The sequence below is a fragment of the Capricornis sumatraensis genome, chromosome 8 (genome assembly GCF_032405125.1).
Source record: "Capricornis sumatraensis isolate serow.1 chromosome 8, serow.2, whole genome shotgun sequence".
NCBI classification, from domain to species: domain Eukaryota; kingdom Metazoa; phylum Chordata; class Mammalia; order Artiodactyla; family Bovidae; genus Capricornis; species Capricornis sumatraensis.
In genome coordinates, this window is record NC_091076.1 from 86,736,332 (window position 1) to 86,756,588 (window position 20,257).

The 20,257-nt window shown below is 51.5% G+C and overlaps 1 protein-coding gene across 1 annotated transcript in view; it reads right to left on the minus strand.

Annotated features, from left to right (window-relative positions):
• Positions 1 to 3,843: 3,843 nt before the first annotated feature.
• The window catches only part of ITGA3 (integrin subunit alpha 3), a 28,453-nt gene continuing 12,039 nt past the window's right edge, over positions 3,844 to 20,257 (minus strand). The window contains exons 6-27 of the mRNA XM_068977067.1: positions 19,929 to 20,136; positions 19,277 to 19,473; positions 17,086 to 17,174; positions 16,824 to 16,960; positions 16,564 to 16,650; positions 15,596 to 15,663; positions 15,386 to 15,522; positions 14,698 to 14,847; positions 14,494 to 14,591; positions 14,066 to 14,213; positions 13,733 to 13,801; positions 13,082 to 13,161; positions 12,899 to 12,976; positions 12,306 to 12,408; positions 12,016 to 12,198; positions 11,750 to 11,869; positions 10,981 to 11,094; positions 9,964 to 10,056; positions 8,880 to 8,885; positions 6,394 to 6,519; positions 5,926 to 6,066; positions 3,844 to 5,194 (exon numbers count right to left, since the gene is read on the minus strand). Coding sequence (XP_068833168.1) covers positions 5,956 to 6,066; positions 6,394 to 6,519; positions 8,880 to 8,885; positions 9,964 to 10,056; positions 10,981 to 11,094; positions 11,750 to 11,869; positions 12,016 to 12,198; positions 12,306 to 12,408; positions 12,899 to 12,976; positions 13,082 to 13,161; positions 13,733 to 13,801; positions 14,066 to 14,213; positions 14,494 to 14,591; positions 14,698 to 14,847; positions 15,386 to 15,522; positions 15,596 to 15,663; positions 16,564 to 16,650; positions 16,824 to 16,960; positions 17,086 to 17,174; positions 19,277 to 19,473; positions 19,929 to 20,136 — 2,402 coding nt within the window. The 3' untranslated portion in view covers positions 3,844 to 5,194; positions 5,926 to 5,955. The remainder of the gene's footprint in view (positions 5,195 to 5,925; positions 6,067 to 6,393; positions 6,520 to 8,879; positions 8,886 to 9,963; positions 10,057 to 10,980; positions 11,095 to 11,749; positions 11,870 to 12,015; positions 12,199 to 12,305; positions 12,409 to 12,898; positions 12,977 to 13,081; positions 13,162 to 13,732; positions 13,802 to 14,065; positions 14,214 to 14,493; positions 14,592 to 14,697; positions 14,848 to 15,385; positions 15,523 to 15,595; positions 15,664 to 16,563; positions 16,651 to 16,823; positions 16,961 to 17,085; positions 17,175 to 19,276; positions 19,474 to 19,928; positions 20,137 to 20,257) is intronic.

Genomic DNA, 20,257 nt, shown 5'->3' on the forward strand with positions numbered 1-20,257 from the left:
GCGGCCGCCTCCTCCCCACCGCGACCCCGACTGGGCTCCGAGTCCCGGCCAATCGGCTTGTTGCGGCGCCCCGACGTCGCTAATGGCGTCTCCCAAACAACTCCAGGAGAGCCAATAGCCTCTCGCCCCGGCACGTGGCTACCCCCTGGGCCCGCCCCCTTAACCCAGTGTTTGCCCCGAGCGGCCTGCTGTTTTCGAGAGGCAGCGCCGAGAGCCCGCCTCCCCGGCGTCACTGCGCGAGTTCTTCCTCCGGGCCTAGCCCGGATTAACCCCTCCCTCCCGAAAGGCCCGTTATTCCCTTTCCTCTTACACTCCGTTTCCCCGTTCCCTCCCCGAATCTCCTTCACTTGCCTGCCCGGAGGTTGTTTGGGAGCTTTCAACGCATCCTCTTCCCCCCGCAAGGGCCCGATTCACCTGTCCCGATTTCCACCCACCTGCTCTCCCTCAGGGCGTCTGGTGGGTTCCCAGTCTGGACGACTGTGACTCGGACTGTGGATGAATCGAGATGCGAGCCCATGCTAATCCCTCATATAGACGTGTAACACACCTACTTCCACAAAGATCCAAGCAGCTCAGGACAAGGCAGCATTTTGCTTTTCCAGTTAAAAAACACCGAGTCAACCCCCTCATTAACGCCTAGCGGCGGCTACAGTGAACTTTTAAAATCACCTTTATTATTCTCTACTCTTGGATAAGGTAATGGCAACCCACTCCAGTATTCTTGCCTGGAAAATCCCATGGATGGAAGAGCCTGGTAGGCTGCAGTCCATGGGGTCGCTAAGATTCGGGCACGACTGAGCGACTTCACTTTCACTTTTCACTTTCACGCACTGGAGAAGGAAATGGCAACCCATTCCAGTGTTCTTGCCTGGAGAATCCCAGGGACGGGGGAGCCTGGTGGGCTGCCGTCTATGGGGTCGCACAGAGTCGGACACGACTGAAGCGACTTAGCAGCAGCATTTGACCCGAGAAAGCAACCTTTTTCGTACTTGGCTTTCTTAGAGAAAGGTCCTGGAAGATGATCTGTGCTGGAGGCCAAGAGCCGGCACTTCACAGCAGTCCGGATCTCTCGTGGGAACAAAGCTCATCCTCTTGTGGTCCAGCGCCGGATATGTCCTGTTCCGGTATCCCACCCACTTGCCCCTATGAGATGTTTTTCCGCTTCAATCCTTGGCCCACACTCACCAAGTGCCAAATAGTTGCTAGGCTTATATGCTGGGAATGGGAAACAGACAGGATTGGGACATGGTCTTTTGCCTTGTTTCATTTCTCAGTTGAGAGAGCTGCATAAGTAAATAATTAGTTACAACAGATGCAGTTGTAACCAGTGCAGAGCTGTGTGCAAGGCTTCACAATGGAAGGGTCTCTCTTAGCTGAATGAATATTCCATATGCCAGGCACTCTTTGCATGCATCATGTCATTGAATTCTCCAGATAGCTCTACCGTGCTGCTGTTACCACCATTTTACAGTTGAGCAAACAGGTTCAGGTACCATCTTCCACTGCAAATCTGAAGGTGTTACTTCCCTTGCTCACAGCTTTGGCTTACACTTCTTACTGGAGCCTTTCCAGTTCTCACATGATCTACTTTAACCCTCTAGCCTCATCTCTTCCACACTCCCCTGCTCAAGTCCCACCCCTACTTATCTAGTGCCTTGAACCAGACTTCAATCTCCCCACTGTTGCAAATGCAGTCTCCTACCCACGGATCATTCTTTCTTCTCACTTTCACCTACCCATTCTTCTGCACTCACCAAAATCGTCAATGACCTAATTGCTAGCTGAATGGAGTGCAGGTAACAAAATGCACAAATCCCCAAATTTTCCACTATATGTTCAACTTGGGTTGGTGGGGCGTTCTCAGGGACTCAGACTGACAGAAACTTTATCTCAACACAGGCTTCCACAGCATCAGAGCTGGGAGAAGCAGAACTGGGAGAGTCTCACCCAGCAATTAACTGTCTCAGCCCAAAACTGATCCCCTTCCCTCCGGCTGACAACTCATTGGCCAGAATGGCATCATCCAACCAGGAGGACCTAGGAAGTGCAATCCAGCCCTGTGCCCAGGAGAGGGAGAATCATCTGATTTTTTTTTTTTTTTTAACTGATACAAGAGCCAAGACACTTCTTTTAAAGTGTTTGGAGGTACTGCAGCTCCAAGGAACTCAATAAAGTTGGCATAATACAGTTCTTTTCTATAAAGTGGGCATTGCTGGATCTCTGCCAGTATGTTTCTTTCATGAAAGTGTAGCTGAAACAGTCCTGAAAATGTCTACTTACTTTCACAAGTGTGTGTGAGACAGATGGTATGTTTTCATCCAAACAAGTGCTCACAGGAGATGGGGGCTGGGCCTGTGCACTGGTCAGAGCGATATATAGATCCCACTTCATTCTTCAGTGGCGGCAAAGGACTGGACCGGGCTGGACTGAACTCTAATCAACTTGAGTTAGGCTTTGACGACCTACATGTGTGTTTTTTCTGACGTAGAGAATAACCCAGATTTGGAGAACAAACTGAGGTCTCTGGTTACTGGTCCTGAAAGTTGTGGGTAGGGGCTGGGGTTTTCTTGGAGGAACTAGACCATTTCACTGTCAATCAGTGACAAATCCCAGCATTGAAAGTGAGGCAGTGGGCTCTCATAGAGAGGGTAGAGGGCAGACAGCTGCCACAGGGGGCCACCTGAGGCAGCTGAAGCTGAATTGAAGATCTGCCTCTAGGCTTTTCTGAGTAGTAATTTCCAGCTTTCTTGTCAAAAAGGCTTCCCTGGTGACTCAGACGGTAAAGAGTCTGCCTGCAATGCAGGAGACCCAGGTTCAATCCCTGGGAAGATCTCCTGGAGAAGGAAGTGGCAACCCACTCTGGTATTCTTGCCTGGGAAATCCCATGGACAAAGGAGCCTGGCGGGCTACAGTCCAAGGGGTCGCAAAGAGTTGGACATGACTAAGCAACTAATACTTCTTGTCAAAGGTCCTTGGGAACAATTAACAGAAGGACTTGTGACACAATTTAGGACAGAGAAGTCACAGGGTAAGCAGCCTTGCTCCATGTCCCACGTCTGAGGCTTGGTTTTGGCACTAGCAGAGGCTGGGACACGCGTGTCCAAGCACCATTCAGGGTGTACAAGCACAGTCCACAGCCTTAGCCAGAGGAGGCAGCAGAGAGCTCAACCCAACTCTGTGCCTGTGAGCTCAGGTCAGAAGTGTGTCTGGAAGAGCTGCTGCAGGCCAGGGCTCCCGGTTCTCCCTCCCAGAGCTAGGGAGTGGACACTAGGACCTTTCAGTTTTTCCACCCTTGGGTCACTGGTTCACCATCTGATCTACTCATCATGGTATCTAGGTCTGGTTGTGGGGAAACTGAGGCAGTAACCAGGCTCTTATCTGAAGGTAGCCACCAGATGAGGGCTCTCAGCTCTCCACCTGTGCACACAGCCTCACTCTATCATTAGCCAGGACTACCTGCTTCTACAGCAGAGTAGCTTCCTGCCTCTTCCAGACCCTGCACACCACCACCTCTACTCACACTCCTTCCCCAGGATGGCACAGTGTCCACCAAGAAGCTGCTTTGGATTCCATACAGTCTACTCAGGGCCTTTCCTCATCTTATGTTCTGAATCTCAGTTATGGGACGGTGACCATCCCTGAAGTCTGGGGCACCCCTGAGAACAGGAGCTGTTATCTCTGCCATAGAGCTTCACCCTCCCAACCTCTCAGAGCCCTGCGCCTAGCTCTGTCCACCTACGGATCACCTAGGTATCATGATCCATCAGATGGAATGGTGTCGGTAAGACGTGGGGGTAGATGGAGGCAGATGCAGTGTGTACAAACAGGGGGTTGTTTACTGGTTGCCGTGAGAAGCCTATATACAAAGAAGGCACAAGGAGGGGGAAGGAGCTCCCCTGCTACAGTACCATGAAAGGGGGGAGGGGCTGAGGGGACCTGCCGACAGGCCGGGGTCAGGACAGGTTTTCTGGAAATAGCTCAACCTCTAGAATGGGCCACAGGTGAGACGGCAAAGCTAAACTGGCTCCAAAAGCCAAAGAGCGCCAAGAGCTCCACTTCCAGGTCTCCAACCCACGGTCAGTGAGGGCAGAGTAGGGTCTGGCCGATGGGCCGTGATGGGGCTTCCTCCCTGTTCTACATTCAAGTGTCGCTCCTCTGTGATCGTGTGGAGATCCCTCCAGGCCTCAAGGTCAGGATGGTAATGTGGGTGAGACGTGGTATCTGCTCTGTACCCGTCCATCATCTCTGTGGCCCAGGACTGGTCCTCACTCTATTGAGGATGCCATCATGCTCCCAGAGTGGTCCCAGCACAGCATGTCCTGGCTGCCTAGCAGCATGTCCACCTCTGTTTCCTCAGGCTGCGCTTCCTACGAGTGCGCGTAATGGCCATGGCTGAGTTCAGAGGTTTTCCCAGCAATTCATGAAAGAGAGCCAACCTGGGGACCTTCTTTCTAGTTCATTCTGCTCTTGGTCTGAGCACGCTGGGCCCTTTGAACACCTCCTTGAACGCCCTCAGGCAGGCTCCCCACTCTCTGCCATGGGTGCTGAGAGCTCCACTGGGGGTCTGTGGGCTGCTCCTTGTCAGTAGTTTTCATCTCGAGGTCAGGGTCAATCCAGTGCCTATGGCTCATGATGGGTCCAGTGTGAACAGAGGAAGGGTCACCACATTGGGGGCCTCTTCCTCCTGGCTCTGGCAGAAGGCCTTTGGCTTGGTTTTGGCACTGGTAAAGGCTGGGACACGCATGGCCGTGCACCATTCGGGGTGCACAAGCACAGTCCACAAGCAGTGGGACCCCCATGTGCTCATATGTGACCAGGGCACAGGGCTGCAGTGCTCAGCAGTGCACGGGCCACAGCCCCAGCCTTCCTTCAGGGAGACGGCCATGGCCACATAGCACGTGCATGCACTTGAAAGGTGTGTGTGCCCGAGCCTGCTGGTGCCAGCCAGAGGCAACAGCCCCTGGGGTCTGTCGGGGCTTAAATTATGATAAATAGAAGAAGAGGACACTGGAGGAGCAGGGTGCGATCAGGGAGGATGTCAGTAGTATTGGCCCCGAGTCTGCCAGCTGGTCACCCAGTGCTTCTTGGTGGGCACGGTGCTCCCTGGAGGTGGGTAGCGCTCCTCCTCCCGGATCCTCACTGCGTGGTACTTGGGCATGATCCGGTAATAGCGGGTCCGCTTAAAGAAATCACACTGGAGGAGGGGGAGAAGAGGGAGGCCCTCAGAAGCCAGCATTTACACCAGCGGGAAGATAGGCCCAGTCCCTTTCTTCCTCACCAGGAGGTCCTCAAAGCCAGGACCCCGACCCAAACACAATGCCATCTCCCTGCCCTGAGACGAAGAGGACAAGGTTTCCCACCCCAGACCCCAGAGGAAGGAGGAGCTGAGGAAAGCAGAGAGGAGAGGGAGAGGCAGATGGAGTCAGAGGGGCAGTGGCCTAGACTGCAGATGGAATGGCTAGGAGGGGTGGCGATCTACAGTGACCACAAGGTCGGGAGGGGTCAGTTTGTCAGCCCAAGAGCGTCCCAAGAGGAAAAGTGCTGGTTCCCAGGAAGAAGGGCTCTACTAGTCCCCTCCTTCTCTGGAGGTGGGGATGGCGGTATGGAATCGCTCTGAAGTCTGTCTTGTGGCCTACAAACATGGGGCCTAGCCTTGACCCTTTCCAATCCCCAGAAAGCATAAGGGGCACAGGGAGGGTTTATGGCTCCCTCTTGAAGGATTCAGTGGGGAGGCTGGTGAGAGCAGACACCCCGGGCTCTCCGAGGATGTGGAGGGGAGACTGGCAGTGACCTGCTCTTTGGGGGTGGTGCTGGGGACAGAGTGGAGTGCAGAGAGGGCCCATAAAGGAAGAGGAGCAGATAGGAGAGAGTCAGAGGCCCCAGCCAGCTGGGGGCTTGGGGAAGGGGGCCCGGAGGCCGCGTTACCCAGCTGGGCCGGGGTGGGGGCTGCCCCCCTCAGTAGTCTTCCGTCAGCCTCTCTGTCTCTGATGGCTGGCTCTTCATCTCCGCCTTCTGCCTCTTAGCTTCATACAGGGCGCGAGTGCGGGCTCGCTTGAAGAAGCCGCACTGCGGAGGGGAGGAGGTGGGGAGGGGCCATCAGGGGGAGCTGGGGGGTCCTTGCCAGCAGCACTCATGAACTGGGGCTTAGGGCTGGGGAGCCTGGATGCCTGGTTCCCAGCCCCAGCTTGGTGATGTGGCAGGAGCCGGAGCTCCTGGTTCCCCTTTCCGGCTTGCAAGTCCCCCGTTAACCCAGGACTGGGAGCTGGAGAGAAAGTGGGGAGGACTTGGGTGATGGGTGGGGTGAGATGGAATGAGATGAAGGGAGAGTTGGTGAGGGTCTGCTGGCAGGCGGTCCCCGAGTGGGAGTCCCAGTGGCAGGCTGGGTGTTCTAACCTTCCACAGCAAGAGGATGATCAGCCCCAGCAGCAGCAGCCCGGCACTCACAGCCACAAGCACCAGCCACAGCTCGATCTCAGCCGGCAGCTCCTCCACCAGGTCGGAGTCAATGTCCACGGAAAACTGGAAGGGGTGAGAAGGGGCTCAGCCATGTGTCCACCCCCTTAGGCCCTGAGCTCATCCTTCCTGTTTCAGCTGGACCCGGAACCCTGCTGTTTGATTTATTGCCTGTAGGGGGCACACAGGGACTGGAAAAGCCCCTGCCAGCCCATTCAGGCCCAGATTCCTCTGTCCTCTCCTTTCTCCTAGAGGCAGACACCAAGATCTCAGATCTGGGAGGCAGCCTAGAGTCTGGTTTGTGACCCACACATCCAGGCTTGGATACCAGCTCCATCCTTCACAAGCTGTGGGACCTTGGACAAGTAATTTCACCTCTCTGAATCTCCATTTCATGCTCTCTGATAAGAGGATCGTAATGCCTACCTCGTAGTATAGTAGAGCAGCCAAAAGTATGGGTTCTGGAGCCAGACTACCTCGGTTCAAGTCCTAACTATGTTATTCACTAGCTGTGTGACCTTGGGCAAGTTACTTAACCTTTCTTTTGTTCATCTGTGAAATAGGGAATATGCTAATAATATCTGTATCATAGGTTGCTGGGAGCATTAAATGTGTTTAATATAAGTACACTGCTTTGAGAAATACCTGGTATAGAGCAACACTTCCACAAATATTTACAAAAAAATAGAATGCATAGCATATAGTAGCATTTCTTCTTCCCCTACAATGAAGATATATATATATAAATAATATTATTATATTACAGGTTTTATAATATAGTTATTGTACATATTTTGCATATATATACACATATATATATTTTAAACTTCCTTTGTGTGTGTTTAATATTTACTTATTTGGCTGTGCTGGGTCTTAATTGCTGCATGTGGGACCTCGTTCCCCGGCCAAGGATCAAATCCGGGCCCCCTGCATTGGGAGTGCAGAGGCCTAGCCACTGGACCACCAGGGAAGCCCCTGCATATATATTTATTTATAGAAAAATATTTTTCTGACTGTACATGATTTCTTAAAAAGTTACTTTAATTATTTTATATTTTTAAATGTATATATTAAGCATATACATTTTTTCTTTCACATAAATGGGATCTGTGTGTACTATGCACACTCTTCTGTTACCTTTTTCATCATTTTTCGATGTCGGTTAATAAAGATCAACCTAATCTCTTCTGACTGCATGTCATTGTAGGAAATGTGCCAGAATTTATTGAGCCAATCTCATGCTGAAAGATATTTAGATTGTTTCCAATTTTCTGCCATTATAAACAATGCTTTAAAATATCCCCATGTATTTATGTTTGCAAATTTGTCCTATTAGCTCCTTGATATATTATCATATACAAGATCAAAGGAAATATATAACTAAAAATTTAATAGATATTGACAAATTCATCTTTAAAAAGAATCCATCGATTTATATTCCAATCAATAGCATTTCCTTCTACCTTATCAGAACAAGACAGGATTCTTCTTTTTAATATTTTCTCATATGATATACAAAAAATCTTACTGCTGTTATATTTCACCATACGTACAATGCCTATGTATGCCACCCTTTCTCTTTACATATTAAAAACGTCTATCAATATTCTGTCATATGTGCTATAAACTTTTTTTTTTTTTCCTTGGCCAAAGTATTGGAGCTTCCCAGGACTGATCTCCTTTAGAATGGACTGGTTGGATCTCCTTGCAGTCCAAGGGACTCTCAAGAGTCTTCTCCAACACCACAGTTCAAAAGCATCAATTCTTCGGCACTCAGCTTTCTTCACAGTCCAACTCTCACATCCATACATGACCACTGGAAAAACCATAGCCTTGACTAGACGGACCTTTGTTGGCAAAGTAATGTCTCTGGTTTTGAATATGCTATCTAGGTTTGTCATAACTTTCCTTCCAAGGAGTAAGCGTCTTTTAATTTCATGGCTTGCAGTCACCATTTGCAGTGATTTTGGAGCCCCAAAAATAAAGTCTGACACTGCTTCCACTGTTTCCCCATCTACTTCCCATGAAGTGATGGGACTGGATGCCATGATCTTAGTTTTCTGAGTGTTGGAGCTTTAAGCCAACCTGTTCACTCTCCTCTTTCACTTTCGTCAAGAGGCTCTTTAGCTCCTCTGCACTTTCTGCCATGAGGCTGGTGTCACAGTTTCACTCTGTTGCATGTGGCTGTCCAGTATTCTCAGCGCCACTTATTGAAAAGACTGTCCTTTCTCCATTCTTTGCTCCTTTGTTGTAAATTAACTGTCTATCGTGGTTTGGTGATTTAGTTGCTAAGTCGTGTCTGACTCTTGCGACCCCATGGACTGTAACCCCTCAAGCTCCTCTGTCCATGGGATTTTCCAGGCAAGAATGCTGGAGTGGATTGCCATTTCCTTCTCCAGGGGATCTTCCCAACCCAGGAATCGAACCCAGGTCTCCTGCATAGCAGGCAGATTTGAAAAGTTGTTGAACCACGCAAAGACGCCAGGATTCTTGGCCTCTGGAGGAGAAGAATTCAATCGGGGGCCAGAGACAAGGCTTGATCGCTCAGAGCTTTTGTGTAATAAAGTTTTATTAAAGTATAAAGGAGACAGAGAAAGCTTCTGACATAGACATCAGAAGGGGGTAGAAAGAGTACCCCTGCTATAAACTTTTAAAACAGTAATAAGTCTTTTGCCCTCTTAGTTTCTTTACCATCTCTTTTGCTGTATACAGATTTAAAATTTCAGAGTTGAATTTTTCAAATTTTGTTTGTGATTTCTGGGTTTAATAAAATAACTCCCTCTCCCAATAATTAAAGATTATTATTAAATTATTTCTGAATTTTCTTCTGGCATATTAGGTTTTATTTCCTACATTTAAATATTTAATCTAACTCAAATATGTTTTTGTTTATGGTGTGAGGCAGGGGTTTGTCTTTACTTTCCAAATATGTTCTCCCAATACTACTTAATCATCTATATTTTTCTCCTTATTAAAATGCTATCTATATAATAAAAGTAAATTCCTATTCTGTTCCATTGATCTCCCTTCCTCTGCTATCTTAATTTATTTTAGGAAATGTATGATAGTGTATTTAATCAACCCATCATTCACTTCCTATACATATCCCTTCTAACCTTTTCATAACAAATTATAGCCATTTTGTGGTATTTATTTTTCCATATATATCTTAGAATCAAGTTTGGGAACTTTTTTCAGGTTTTCACAGAAATGCAACATCTTTACATGCAGATCAAATGAGCCCAAGTAGAGGTTCTCAACCCTGGCTGCACAGTAGAATCTTTGGGGGTACTTTTAAACATACCAATACTGGGGCCCCACCTCCACAGACTCAGATTTCATCACTTAGGGGTGTAGTCCAGAAACTAGCAGTCCTCCAGGGGATTCCAGTGTGCTGCCAAGACTGAGACCAAATAGCTAAAGTATGTGGAAGTGCTCTGAAAAGATGCCCTGCACTCCCTTGCCCTGGCCAGGTTCTGCTGTCTCCTTAACGCGCTCACTCACCCGCACTGTCTTATTCTCCATGTTGATGGTGGGGACGCTGGTTCGGAGGAACAGGGTGGCCCAGCTGGCTACCCTGACTCGGTCAAAGTCTCTGTAATCCTGGAGAGGGGCATGATGAGTCAAAAGAAGCAGCTGAAGTCCCTCTGAGCCTCCTTCCTGACCAGCCCCCGGGACACTCTCCCTCCACAGAGCATCTTTAAACAGCACTCCAAAGGACCTGTCACCAGGCCTCTCCTCTACACGCGAATGCTCATCATTCATTCATCACTGTGTCAGGTCCTACGCTGGATGCTGGGGACAGCAGGGACAGTGAAGGTCACAGTCTAGGTCTGGACTGCGGGCTAAATCTGGCCCAGGAGCTGCTTTTGTAAATAAAGTATTTCTGGCACACAGACACGCCCATTCACCAGCGTACTGTCTGTAGTAGCTTCATGCTACAATGCAGAACTGAGTACCTACAACAGAAAGCACGTGGCCCACAGAGCTGAAAAGAGATGTTTAATCTAGTCATTCACAGAAGAAGTTTGGTCTAGGTTGGCTGGCACTGCAACCCAGAGCAGAGTGTGCTAAGTGGCATGTGTGGCTTCAGAGGAAGTTCTGTGAGTGTCTAGACGGGAGAGGTCATTGTCGGCTAAAAAATCAGAAAAGATCTTGCTGGTGGTCTCTGAGGGAGACTGTGAAGGCTGAACTGGAGTTCACATGCAGAGGTAACAGACGGGAGCTGGCATCCAGGGGAAAGGAGCAGCATGGGGTAGCACAGAGAGGTGAGAAAGTAATGGATACACAACAGAATAACAGACACGGGAGATGTTATTTTATGGAGGCAAAATGATGTCATGTCCACACATGGATGCACAGACTAACTCTGACAGGGCACACAGTAACAGGTGCATAGCCCAGCATGCCCCCATCTCCACGCAGTCAGTCACCAACAACACTCAGGCACACACGTGTAGTCTGGCCTCACCCTCTCCCTGTTGCTCTCCCAGCCCGAGGTGGGGGGCAGTTGAGACTGGCACTGACCTCAAGGAAGGTGCTGTTCCACACTCGTGCCTGGATGGTCACGTTGGTGATGACAGGGGCATCAGGGATGGGGCACTCCAGCCACACACAGTGGGTGTGGTCACTGCCACAGCTCTGAGATAGGCAGGGAACACAGACCCAGACAGTCTGGGTCTCTAGATTCTCCAGACTTTGCTCCAGGCTTTGTCCCAACTATGGTTGAAACTGAAGGGGCCTGTCCCCATCCCTTCACTCAAGCACATTCCCCGCCAACCCTGCATATATGTGTTTAAGGCACATTCTTTGGACCATGCATATAAGGATGCCAGCGACATGGGAAACAGGAAATCTGGTCCCTGTTCCTGTACACGGCGCCCAATCCTGAACACCACCTTCCCACACTGGGCTTCCTCCCCTGCAGGCTACTCCTCCCTCTCCACCCAGCTAGACTTCACCTTGCTGCACAGGCCTGCTCCCCGCTCCCTTCCGACAGAGGGCGCCCTGCACCCTGTCTTCATTTTGTGTCTCCCCATCCCTAGTTCTAATGTCCAAAGCTTTGAACAGCTATATCACCCCCAACAGGTTGGGGGTCCTGGGAATAGAATCAGTGTCTGTGCTTTTGGTTCACCGTATTGGCTGCTCCCCAGCACAAGGCAAGGGCCACATCACCACATCAGACTGGGGTCTCCTGGAGAGTAGCACCTATCTTGCTTCGTATGTCTCGAGGTGCCCGCTCACCTTATGATATAAGGGTGGGCATACTCCCCCCAACCCTGCCCTGGCCACTCACCAATTGGATCTCAGACTTGGCCTTTTTGGCAGCAGCCAGAGTGACAGGTGGGGGGCCTTGGCCTCCTGGGTCCAGTTGTCGCCGCCTGCGCTGTGGAGCTGGCAGCCTGTCCCCAGGAACCTGAAGAGGGTAGAGGCGATTTACTGGTGGAAGGAGCAGAGGTGAGGAGACGAGGAAAGGGCAGGGAGAGGAAAATGTTGGCCTTTCTGCTCTGCAGCTAGCAAACGAAATGGGCCACAAGTGAACGCTCTGCCTGGTGTCCTTACAGAGAGAGTGAGGTTGAGAGGGTTGATAAGGTCTCCAGGTGGCCGGCAGTGCCAGGATCCATTGCCACGGACAGTGATCTCCGTGGGGTACAGCAGCCACTTGCCATTGCTGACTTCATAGGGCCACTCCAGCCCCAGGACCAGGGTCCCCAGGGCTGCCAGCCCTTCACCCATTGGGCCCACCTGTGAGGACAAGGGATGTCACGGCTACTTTCTCCTGGGAAACCACCTCTGTCTCACCAACCCCCAATCCTCACACCCTCTGACCCTGGACCCAAAGGTCCCTTTACCTGGAACTCGTACTTGAGAGGGCTTCCCACATCTTCCACAGTTTTCATGCCAGACTCACCCATCACTGTCCCCCCAAAGAAGCTTTGTAGCCGGTGATTCACCCTGGGAGTGAGAAAGACGCTAGAGTGACAGGGGACAGTAGGGGCCCTTGCAGGGGGTGGGTACCAAGGTTAACTACAGCTCCTCTGACATCAAGCAGACCTGAGGCAAACCCCAGCTCTAGCATTTACTAGCTGTAAAGCCTCGAGCAAATAATTTATCCTCTCTAGCCTCAGTTTCTTCAACTGTAAAGTAAGGTTAATCTCTTAAGTGGGGTCACTGTATCATGGGGCCACTGTGAGAAGACAATGAGATGATGTATATAAAATCATGAGCACAATGGGCTCTCATGAAATGGTGGGGACACACCAACACCTTCACCCAAAGCTGCGGATTCCTCCGCTGCTAGCTGCTCTGCAAGGACAACAATAACAGTAACAATAATGACGTTGAGGATACCAGGCCAAGACGGTGTGTCAGAGGAGCCTGAGAGACACCTTAGGGAAGGGAGGCCCAGGCTCTTCAGCAGGCTGAGGTTCAGGGCGGTACCCACATGCTGAGTGAGGCCTGGAGTGTGTAGTCCACCAGCAGAGGCAGGGTCATGGGCCGTAGGTCATCCTGGTGACTTGACCTGAGGAAGGAATACAGAGGGTAGGGGAGGACTATGTCAGCTGAGGCTGGGGGGCACCCAGGATACCTCAATCCCCATATAGACTGGCTTCCTGAGGTCACTCACGTGGAGAGCTGCAGCTGCGCCTGGAGTTCCCTTGTGTGTAGGGTCACTCCGATGACCTCGAAAGCAATGAGTAGCTCCATCTGCCATAAGGGCAAGAGAGGTTGCTTGAGGCCAGGCAGGGGTGATGCCATGGGGAAGAGAGGGGCTGAGTGCTGTGCTAGGGAGTTGCCTCTCTGGTCTCTACCTCCCACCTGTCTCCACTCTTCCACCTTCCTAGCCTCATCTGCTTCCCTCTTCCCAGTCTTTTCTGTTAGTAATAGCTCATGTAGCTCAATACGTCTGAGCTACACGACCTTGAGCAATCACTCAAGCTTGCTGAGCCTATGTTTCCTTTCTGTAAATCAGCACCAACTTCCTCAGAAGGTTGTGAGAAATATATAAAAGAACTGGGCTCAGGGCCTGGCACGCAGCAGGTGCTCAGCAAAATCAGTTTCCTCGCCTCCACCTGCTCTAGCTTTGTGCATAGCTCCCTAGTGGCTCCATCTTCCTGTCTCTGGGTCTCTCCCCAGCCCCTACTGCATCCCTCCTCCCCAACTCTAGCTCTTTGATTCAAGGAAGCCTGGGAAGCAGGCAGGCAGAGGGAGGATAAGGAATTCATCAGAGGAGGAGCCTTGGACCCACAGCCCTGGGAGAGTACAGTCGGGCACTCACCCTCTGGTTCCGTTTAAAGGGGTTCCCCAGCTCACAAACGATGGTCTCATTGGCTTGGCAGGCTCCAGGCTGAAGAAAGAAGACAAATCAGATCTAAGTGGTCAGACTAAGGCTTGTCCCACCCCTCTCCTGTGGCAGAGGGCCCGAAGCCCTCAAGGCTTGAGCACTGGGTTCCCCTAGCAACAGAGACGTTGGAGGCACCTGAGGAAGCCCAGCCCAGAGGACTAGGGTGGGGGGCGGGGAGACACGTGGCAAATAACAACACATGTACATGACATGTACAAAGGACGCACTGGGTCGTGGCTGGGCTCTGAGGAAGCAGAGGGTACTCACGGGGCGCACTGAGGACAGCAGCAGGGTGGGAGGCACTTCCAGGGTGAGGAGCGCCTCGTGGGCATCTTCCCCAGCCCGCTTCCGGCTTGGGGTGTTGGTCACGTTGATGCTCAGGAGCAGTTTTCGGAGGTCTCTCCCATACTGGAGCCTGAGAGGGAAGGAGCAGCCCCAGACTGAGCCCAAAGCCCCGCCCCAACCTGTTAGGCTCCGCCCCTCAGAAGAAAGCCCCTTTCCTGGCCAGGGAAGGCCAATCTTATAGTTCTTGGCTAATAAAGGTCCCTCCTCTCCGACTTGCTTCTCTGTGAGACCCCTCTCCTTAGGTCTCAACAGTTCTCTCCACTTTCCGACCAATAGGGCCCCGCCCCTCAACTCCTGATAGCCAATGAAGCCCGGCCCACCTTGGCCAACCAGCCCCGCCCAGAGCGCACCTGCTCAGCCGCTGCCCCAGCTCAGACACGAAGGCCGCCCGCATCTGTAAATTGCTGTCGCACCTGTTGTCCTGCCCGCATTCCTTCTGGAACTGTACCTGGGGGTGGCGGGAGTTGTGAAGGGCCCACATCATCCATAGCTCTCTAGGCCCGTGCCCTTCCCGCCCCGGCCCTGGCCCCGGCCCCGGCCCCGGCCCCACCCACCTCCGTGTGGTTCTCCAGAGCCTGCGCTTGGTTGAGGACCGGGTAGGCATCTAGCGACCCAAGCCCCAGTTGGGGGCGATCAGGCAACCGCAAAGGTAAAGAGTAGTTCATGGAGATGGTGATGGGTCGGAGTTTGTCGCGGACGTTGTCCTGGGAAAGGAAGGTGAACTGAACCCAGCTCTGCACTGCCCTCCAAACAAAGTTGTATCCTCACACAAACCTAAGGCTCTAGGGAGGAGCTGTGCCCCTCTCCCTCAACCCTAAAAAACCCCTGTAAGGCTGAAACCCCTCTTGTCTGCTCACCAAATTGACTCGCTTTGGTAAGATGTGGCTCCTCCTCTCCAGAGACTCCTCTGGAGGAAGATTGAGCCTCCCATTCCTGGGGTCCCCAAGTTGAGTTTTCCCTTTTCACTCTGATGTCCCAGAGAGAGCCTGAGCTTGTCCTTGCTTCTGGATGCCTTTTCCCCAGGACGAGCTAAGAATCTCACATACTTCTCTTTGGCCCCCATCCCTGCTCCAAAAATTCTGTTCTCTACTGTGGGGTGGATGCTGTGCACTGTAGCCTCCACTTACCTTCCAGGCCAATCCACCACCTCTGTCTCTGGAGAGAACTCATTCCCTCACCCTTGACCTTGAGGACTCTCCTGGGACCATGGAGTCAATGTACCACCCCTCACCCCTCCCTCACCATCAGGAGCAGCTCCAGCGTCTGGCAGCGCATCTCAGGCATGGAGAAGAAGCCGTGGAAGACAGCTGACTGGCTGTGTGCAAAGTGGAGTCGAGGTGGGCGGCGGTCCCGGTCAGCCTCCAGCGTGTAGGCCAGGGCTGTGGGTGCACAGGCTGGTCAGCAAGTGATCAGGTGAGTGTGCCCCCCCTCGCCCTACAGCCCAGTACTCACTGATGTTCTGCCTGTAGTTGGGGTTCCCTGCACTCTGGTTGTAAGCAAAGCACAGCTCCACCTGCACACTGTTGGGGGTGGGGGACATACAGGAGGGTCAGGTCATGATGGAACCCAGATACCCAGGTCCCAGCTCTCACCCCCTTTACTGGGCAAGAGAAAACAGGGTCTTTGGGGGAAAGGCAGAGACAAAACTAAGGAGTCCACAGAGCTGGGCTGGGGTGTCCCTGGTGTCTTCAGGCCATAGCAAACAGGGTTGGAGGGCATCAACGGGGAAACTGAGGTCCTGAGACTAAAGGAGTTGCCTGAAGCCAAGTGTTGGCCCAGCCTCGTCTTGAGCGGGATCCCCAGTCCAGATCTCTTTCCCCACCACCCGCTGCTTCCCTACTCCATCTCCCTCAGCTTTCTGATCCATTATCCTCATTCACTAATAGACCTTAGGGTCATCACTGTCATTATTGTAACCATCTTAGCAACTATGTTTTTTGAGCACTTAGGATTTACAGAGCACCATGCTAAGGGCTTTTTGTACATTACCTCATTTGATTATCACAACAACCCTTAAGTTGATTATATTTTTTTAATTAAAAAAAATTTTTTACTGGAGTATAGTTGCTTTACAGTGTTGTGTTAGTTTCTGTGAATTGGTTATTAATATTACCACTCCCTAGAGCCCATCCCTACCATTGCAGTGGGCAAAGCTGGAATCTGAACCAAGTGGACCAGAGCTCCAACCACCATGCCCTACCTGCCCGCCCCCCAACCCGCACCCACACAGTTCACCCATTAGCAAGGAATTTTGCTCTTTAATGAGGGTGAGTGGTGAGGGCAATGCTTTCCCAAGAATCAACCCTTTAATGGTGGGGTATCAGGAGTTGCCAGGGAAGGGTTTTGAAAGCCAGGGTCCCTCCTGGGCTTCCCAAACATCAGGAGGAGTGAATAGGCAGACTGGGGCCAGAGGGTCTCACCAGGAGGTGGCCGTGCAGAACGCAGGGTCCAGTATGGATGGCCTGGCTACCAAGGTCTTGTGGAGGATGTTGATGACAGGTCGGGCCCTGCATAGGAAAATCAGACATCAGTGCCTCAGGCCTGCCCCAGGGCAGGGCAGGGCAGGGCAGGGTCAGGGCTCAGGCTTGTATGGACCTGATTCTGACGGTGGACAGAGCTGGGGCTCCGTGCAGACAGGGAAGGAAGAGAGAGGCCCCCATCCACCACTGCCCTGGCTTACCTCAGCAGCACGATGCGGTCTGACAGGCTCCCCACCAGCAGGTCTGGGTAGAAGTTCTCATCTACATCCATCTGCCCACTCAGGGAGTAGCCAAACGTGGCTAAGCCAGGCAGTCCCAGCTGCTCTCCATGGATTACCTGGGGGCAGGGGGAGGTGGTGGGGACAGACTCTGGGGAAGGTTCCAGACAGTGGGGCCCATGGGGAATAGGCAGGAGTGCGTGAGGAAAAGGAAGAAGGTGCCTCTGTCCCTGGCCGTCTGTACCTGCTGGGGCTGTCTGAGGAGCCCCCTGGAGCTGCCGTGGTAGATGTACACTTTGCCCGAGCCCTCGAAGGGGGCTCCCACAGCAATGTCTGGGAAAGAGAGACAGTTCAGGGTCACCCCGGGTACTATGGGCCCCATGGTTTTCCAGTCCTATGCTCCAGGCCACAGAGCCCAGCATGGCATGACCTCCCTGTCAAGCAGTGCTCAGAGCATCAGGGAACAGAGTTCTGTGACTTAGGATTAAAACTGGGACCATTAGGCACCCAATTGCCTCCTTTTATATATGGGAAATTAGGTCCAGGAGAGGGAAGTGACTTACCAAAGTCACACAGCAAGTTAATGTCTCCAGCAGGTCTAGACCCCAGATTCCTGACCACTGGCTATTGTTTTCCCTTATTACTGTGCCTTCCTTCTCCCCTGTCAACCGCCCCTCCAGACACCTGGTTCTTTTCATGATATTTAAGAGCAGGCTCACAAAAGCAGGTGTTCCCCATTTGGGACTTGGCCAGATAGTTCTCAAACACTCATCTCATCCAGTCCTCACGAGAGTGCTGGCAGTAGGTAATACCGTCCCCACTTCACAGATGAGGAAATAGGCTCAGAAAACTCAAAGTCAGACAGCTAATGAGTAGAGAAGAGGCTATTTGAGCCTATGTCTGTCTAACAGTGGGGGCCGGGATTTTCATCACAACACTATACCTTTTCTTGTTAAATTCTAACCATTATTTCCACAAAATAACTCCAAGATGTTTTGTCTTCTTAAACTTTCTAGTTTCCTGCTTTTGATCTGATATGGCCTAGGTAATTAGAAAGTCAAGCTTGTAGGAAAAGTAGGCAAAGGAAGAATAAGTAGGTCTTGAGTGACAACTGGGCAACTCTTCGATCAGTAAGTGCTTGGGCTTCATTAACTGAACTTTCTAGCACCTATTTTGGCTCTTGAGAGGTTCCTCTGCCTTCCTTTTGGTTTTCAGATATATTCTGGGAAATTGAGGTTGTCAGAGAAATGACTTCCAGAAAAGCCAGGTGCTCCCAAGGCAACCAAGCTAAACCCCTTGATTTATCCCTCTCCTTGACATGCAAGGTCTGATTGGTCTGCAAGTCCAGCAGAATAGTAATTGGCATCGCCTATATCCAGAACTTCTACCGTGTCCCTGTGCTTAACATCCACACCTGGTATACTGTATGTATATTAAAAAAATATTTATTTCTTAATTTGGCTGCATCGGGTGTTAGTTGCAGAATGCAGGTTCTCTAGTTGTGACATCCGGGCTTAGTTGCCCCTCAGCATGATCTTAGTTCTCCGACCAGGGACTGAATCCATGTTCCCTGCATTGCAAGATGGATTCTTAACCACTGGACCACCAGGGAAGTTCCACACCTGGTATAGTAATAGTATATTCTTTTTTAAATTTTTAATTGGAGGATGAAAGTGAAAGTGAAGTCGCTCAGTCATGTCCGACTCTTTGTGACCCCATGGACTGTAGCCTACCAGGCTCCTCAGTCCATGGAATTTTCCAGGCAAGAGTACTGGAGTGGGTTGCAATTTCCTTCTCCAGGGAATCTTTCCGACCCAGGGTCTCCCACGTTGCAGGCAGATGCTTTACCATCTGAGCCACCAGGATAATTGCTTTTTAATATTGTATTGGTTTCTACCGTACATCAACATGAATCAGCCATAGGTAATACTATATTCTTGATTTTAATATCCCTAGCCTTGCTCCCCACCTCCATCCAGCCCACATCTCCCTCCAAAATCATCTCTCAGGGTACCAAGCTATCATGTCACTCCTCTGCCCTCAAATCTTTTCGGACACGTCTCTACCATAACCCAAGTATAAAGCCCTAGCTTTGCTGCCTGGTTTTCAGTGTGTCCACCCCACCCCCACCCCCCTTCTCCAGCCACATCTCTGATGTGAACACCTCATACCCACTATACATCAGCCAGATGTACCACACTCACATTTTGCCCCTTCTGTTCCCACCATTGTGTACACTCAGCCTGGCCTTTGATGCCCAGTGGTATGTCCACTGTTCCAGGAGGTCTACTGAGCTCACCCCTGGGGGCTCCGTCTGCACTGCTGCGAGCTCCCCAGACTTGGGCCCGAGTCTGTCTCCTTTTTGGGCCCTATCAAGCCTGGTATGCAGCTGGCTCTCAGTCAGTGGGTGCTGGGGCGGGAGTGCTGGCTCATACCCTGGAATCCGTCTTGGTTGATGTCGCCAATGCTTGCCACAGAGAAGCCGAAGGCGGAGCGACTGGGGCCGTGAAGAAGGAGGGAGGGGCGGTCTGGGAAGGAGGTGCCTGCCTGGTTCATGAAGATATAAATCGCACCCCCTACTTCCTCTTTCCGCTCAAAGTAGTAGGGGGCACCCACCAGGAGGTCCTGCCACCTGCAAAGGAAAGAAGGAGGGGGAGATGGAACATGCAGCGTAACTGTTATTTAGACACAACTGCGCCAGGCAGGGCACACAACTCTACAAGTGATGCCTCTGGCCACAGGTCGTGGGAAGGACTTGGAAGTGTCAATGTGACCAATCTGATAGAAAACACAGGTTGTGGAAAAGCCATGTACACACAGATCACACCCAAACAGCTCATATCCACTAGGGCCATATGAATGACAGGCACAGACAGTGAGATGCAGGCATCATGAAATTGACATGCAAACACCCCGAATCCCATAAAGTCTGATTGCAAATCAACATGCAAAACTGATGTGTAAATCCCTGCAAACAGCATGCAAAAAGACGCACAGTTGCAAACCTCTATTTCTCTGCCCTCACTCGTGCAAGCCCACCCCCTCATCATTCTCCCTGGCCCCAGAGAAATGTCCCTGGATCCTCACCCATCATTGTTCAGGTCTGCCAGGGCAATGGCACTGCCAAAATAGGCTCCCACCTGCGTGCCCTCCAGCACCTGCCTCCGCCGCAAGTCTCCACCTGCTTCCTGGCTCAGCAAAAAGACAGCGCCCACATGTTGGTGCCGCGGGGCACCTGTCACAATGGTGATGTTTGTGGGGTGCAGGATGGCACTGCCCACCTGCATCGTGTAGCCTGGGATGGGGGGAAGGTGGTCAATTGAGACTCCAGTAAGCTTGGTCCCCTTGTACTCTGGTCATCTCCCAGGATCCCCCATTATCTTCTATTCCTCTATTCTAAGTTGGGCAAGAAAGTG